General features: G+C 30.2%; 1 protein-coding gene across 1 annotated transcript; it reads left to right on the top strand.

Moving 5' to 3' along the window:
- Positions 1–197: 197 nt before the first annotated feature.
- On the top strand, positions 198–2,061 carry LOC107495652 (uncharacterized). The gene is made up of 2 exons (XM_016116829.3): positions 198–480; positions 1,268–2,061. Exon 2 carries the CDS (start codon positions 1,299–1,301, stop codon positions 1,770–1,772), a length of 474 nt encoding a protein of 157 aa, XP_015972315.1. The 5' UTR covers positions 198–480; positions 1,268–1,298; the 3' UTR covers positions 1,773–2,061.
- The last annotated feature ends 2,721 nt before the right edge of the window (positions 2,062–4,782 follow it).

A 4,782-nucleotide genomic window follows, 5' to 3' on the forward strand; every position in this document is an offset into this window, starting at 1 on the left:
CTTTTATTTTATTTTATCTAAACATAATTAATAAATAAAAATTTTTTACATGAAATATTTAAATATAAAATTATTTTTATTTTTATAAATTTTTTTTTAAAAAATCATTAAAAAAAATATTTTTGGAACAAGTCCATTATTTGATCAGTTTTGTCTCCCTTAAACGGTTCCCCAAATAAAAAATCAAATAAGAAATTCAACTAACCCTAAACTCACCCATTGATGCATGATGATACAGCAGCATAACCCCCATCCTCTCAAGCCCTAGCAGCCACCTTCATCCCCCTCCTCTCCGTTGGCCAGAGGCCGCTGTAGCCGGCCGGCATCGTCATAGCCGCAGTCGCTTACCAAGCCCGCGTCGCTCACCTCGCCGCTGTCCCTCACCGAGCTCACGTCGCTCCCACTTCTCTCCTCGCCTCTCCGGTCTCCGGACTCTGCTTACCTCGCCATCCCTCACCTTCCTCCCTCGTCGTCTCTCTGGTAAGCACTCCTCGGCTCCTCGCTCAGTACTTACTGGCAGTGCTTCTTCAGTTATTTTTTTCCGAGTTAATTTTTATGATTTAATTTTTATATTAAAACAGTTAAATAAACTTAAATTAATATAATTTTTGATTGTTGTTGATGGTTGATAATCTGATTTTATGTTGTTAATTGTTGATGGCTGATTGTTATACTGTGTTCCTGACTTTCTTCTTACTTAGTTGTTGCTGTTTTAACATTTTAGTCATTTAGCTGTTGCTAAATAAAATTGATAATCTGACTCTGTGGTGGAACATTATGGATTTGAATGTGGATTAGGCATTTATGCTATGATTTAGCATTTTTGTGCATTTTGATTTTCTTTAGTTATAAACTTTGATATTTGAACTTGAATATGAACTTTTGATTATGAAATATAGACAAGTTATTACGTGGAATTGTAAAATTCTGAATTTTATTGTTATATAAATCATTGAATTTTCATATGAACTGTGTTTACTAATCATAATGCTTAACTTAAATGGTTTATATGCTTAGTTCTTAGCACAATAAGAAGGATAGTTCTAACTATTTCCACTTAATTCATTCTCCACTTCTCTTCCTTTTTATTTTTTTACTTCAGAAAGAAAAAAAGGTGAACTATTTAGTTCCATGAACCATCCTTATATGGGCCAGTATAGCTTGTTTAATTCGCGGACTTAAATCATCATTATTGGTACTGTAAAAAAAGAACAATGTTGTCTTAATGCTCACTGCTAACCTTGTTTTTGATGCTCCATGAGTGTAGCTATATGTGTGAAGGCTAAAGGGGGAGGAAGATGAAGACAATTTCTGGATATTGTGTTTCGTCGAAGGATATTTCACTGTCGAAAGCGGCAAAAATTCTATCGAAGTTTGTCTCTGCTGATAACGGTGCCTCACATGCCATCAATGCATATCTCCACAGGGCCTCTGCTGCTTTCAGTGAGCTGAAGCAGCTCCACAAGGAGGTTAAATCTTCTCACTCACATAAGAAGAAGCACAGGAGACCTGGAACTGAAGAGGATAATGTTGACAATGGGAGAGTGGTTGAAATTTCTGTCGGGAAGGCCGAGATGACCCATGATGGTAGTGCAGTGTCTAAGAAGTTCAAGAGGCGTCTTGAAAAGAATGATGATGTGAATGATGAGAAATCTACTCAAACTGCTGTTGAACTCGATCTAGAACTTAATGGTTCTTTAAGGGAACATTCAGGAAATTCTGACGGCACTGAGAAGCATAAGAAGCATAAAAGCAAGAAGCAGAAAATATGAGTTCAGAGGTTGAGTTATGTGATCCTCCTCGATAGAATTTGATGGATTCATATAAACATAGCTATGCAATTTTGACCAAGAAATATTTTTGTTCTAGATCACAACCCCATAGATGAATGCTAACAGGCTACTTGGCTTCAAAGATTGTTTATTACCAAAATGATTGGAGCTTGTGCTATGAATTGTTTGAGAGCTCCTTTGATGTACCCTTTGTATGAATAGTAGTCATTCCAGTTCTAAAATGTCATTATAGTGCAAAATACTAAAGGGGTATTCTGATTTTGATGAATTTTTTTTCTCGTTTTTAATCTATATTTTGTGTAGTTGAGGTTTCTTTGGAGTCATTGCTACAATAATTTCTTAGAGCGAATCAAGATAATTGACCCGCCTTTCCACTACTGAATGTTGTATGGCATTAGGTTTGACACCCCCATTCAAATACGGAAATGGATCTTCTCCATTTTTTTTAACACTTGAGAGAATAAGGTGTGATCTCTCACATTTAATTTTATAAGTGGGATCAAAATTAAATAAGAGAGAGAACAATGAAATGTGAGATCCTACACTGGACACCATCCAATTTTTTTTCCACTGAAGAGGATCCACTCCCATTCTAATTTATGATATATTGAGGATCCACTCCCATTCTAATTTATGATATATTTTCCATATTTTAGAACAAGCCATACATAAGATGGCAAATGCTTGGTCTGGTGTGAGTGATATTGTCTTACATTTAATAAAACAATGCTTATTTCATGTGAAACATCAACAAAATAGTAATCACATACTATTTTTTTAGTTAAGTTTCACATTATTTATAATTTTATAAAAATTTAGAATCAAGAACCAAATAGTGGTTTGTTAGTTTTCAGGGATCAAATGTGATTTCTATTCAACTTCAAAAACTAAATTGATCATCATTTCCATAAAAAGACTAACCCTTTACCTAAAATTAAAAATAAATAAATAGAAAGGGTGATGGTAGATGATTTTCTATATTTAAGTTCATTAGAAATCTTGAAACAAGACAGCTCACCAAAAGGATAGGTAATTAATAAATGCAACCTTTTGTAGCATTTTAGGGTTTTCATAGCACTTTATTGCAGTTTTCCTAACTGCTATACACTTTTGTTTTTTTTATTTTATTTTTTTTAACTCTTCTCTTTAATTCTTTTAAATAGATATGGTACATTGCTGGACCTATATGGCATACTAGGCAAAATGGAAGGTTCCTTTCCAAAGTAAAAGCTACCAAACTATGCCAAATTAGCTGAGGCAAAATAAGTTCTTAAGCTATTTCTAAGAGCTGAAATGTCAAACTCTAGCCACTGAAAAATTATTAAGTGACACTGAATACTTGAACCATTTTGTGTGTACTTTCCCACTATTAATTTTTTGGATAAAAGATTGAAAATTAACTCCTTTTTGAATTTTTTCAGTTGATAATCAGGTAATATTTCTCTATTTTTTGGGTCTTTTTTAAACCTCTTTCATTCATTACTTTGTTGACTAATTGTTAGTTAAAAGAAAATTTATTTTTGTCAAAAGATTATATTTTTTATCAATAAAATCGTAAATTTTATCAAATATGTAAGTGTAGAAGTTTAATTCCAATTTATGTTATTCATTCCAATTCCGCTACTGTCAACTTTTACCAACTCTTATTTATAACTGTGTTTAATAGGAGTGTCTTTATGGATGTGTCTAATAAAAATATTTTTTTATGACTTTGTTTAATAAAAGTGTCTATATAGATATATTTTCTGAATGTGTCTCTTTATATATGTGTTTAAAATATAATAATTAATTATTGTTAACAATAAGTTGGCAGATAATATGTTGGTATCCTATATTTTTCCTATTCAATATAAAGGTTTCCATTTGTAATATCATCATTTAAATAGTGGCGGGGAAGAGGAGGGGGTGTTTGGGTTATGAAAATATTAAAAAAAATTAAAATTATAAGGAAAAATTAAAATTAATATTTTTTAAAAGCATTTCTAGCAAAATTCATTCTTTGTTCTTTTAGTAGAATAAATTCATTCTAATCAAATTGAAAAGCTTATGCCACTGATTCTCTCTAATAAAGTAACAAAATTAACAAGCGAAGAGGTATTTACATACCCAAAAATCTTGAGTCTATGTTTAGGAAGAGGAACAAAAAGCATCAATAACACCTTTTTTGTTAATTGAAATATTCGTTGAACGTATAAGCTAAGAAAAAAGGGAAAATGCTTCTCTAGATAATTTTTTCCGGCCAATTTATTTTTGGAATTGTTAACGAAAATTATATACTTATATTTATGTTTGAAACAGTATTATAATAATGAAACATCTTTATTAAAAAATAATTACGAGATATATACTTTTATATTGAAGAGTAAATATTACTTCTCTAGGCAAAAGAATATTAAATATCGTTGACATGGAAGTTTTTTGCTTGATTCATGGATCCATCTTAGAATTTAGAAACAAGGTTGGATGAAATTTTAAAAGTAGCTAAATGCATAAAGGTTGATGATATTGGATTATATATTGGTAGGTCAATTATAATACAGGTATAAGAAAATTAGTTACTAATTAGTTATTTGTAGATAATGTTAATTACTCAAAAATCAAAAGTAAAGTACTCAAAACTAAAAAGATAAAAAATGGTTAACATTTTTTTAATTTTTATGGTGAACAAAAAAAAGGCTCTTTAAGTATTGTTTAATTTAATTCTATAAAATTCTTGTATGATTTATAAAATTAAATATCATAAAAGTAAAAATAGCTACTATATTTTATAAAAATAGTAAAAGATCGAAAGAGGAATTTCAGGTTTAAACCTTCTTTCTTTACCTTTTGAAAACCAATTTAAACTCACACTTCAATAAACAATAATTTTTTATTAAAAAAATATTGATGGCCTAATTTTTTTTATATATTGGATTGTTATTGATATTTTTTGTTAATATTATAATATTTTGGTGTAATACAGTTATATGAGATAAAAATTATTGTGAAT

Source organism: Arachis duranensis, chromosome 6, assembly GCF_000817695.3.
Source record: "Arachis duranensis cultivar V14167 chromosome 6, aradu.V14167.gnm2.J7QH, whole genome shotgun sequence".
NCBI classification, from domain to species: domain Eukaryota; kingdom Viridiplantae; phylum Streptophyta; class Magnoliopsida; order Fabales; family Fabaceae; genus Arachis; species Arachis duranensis.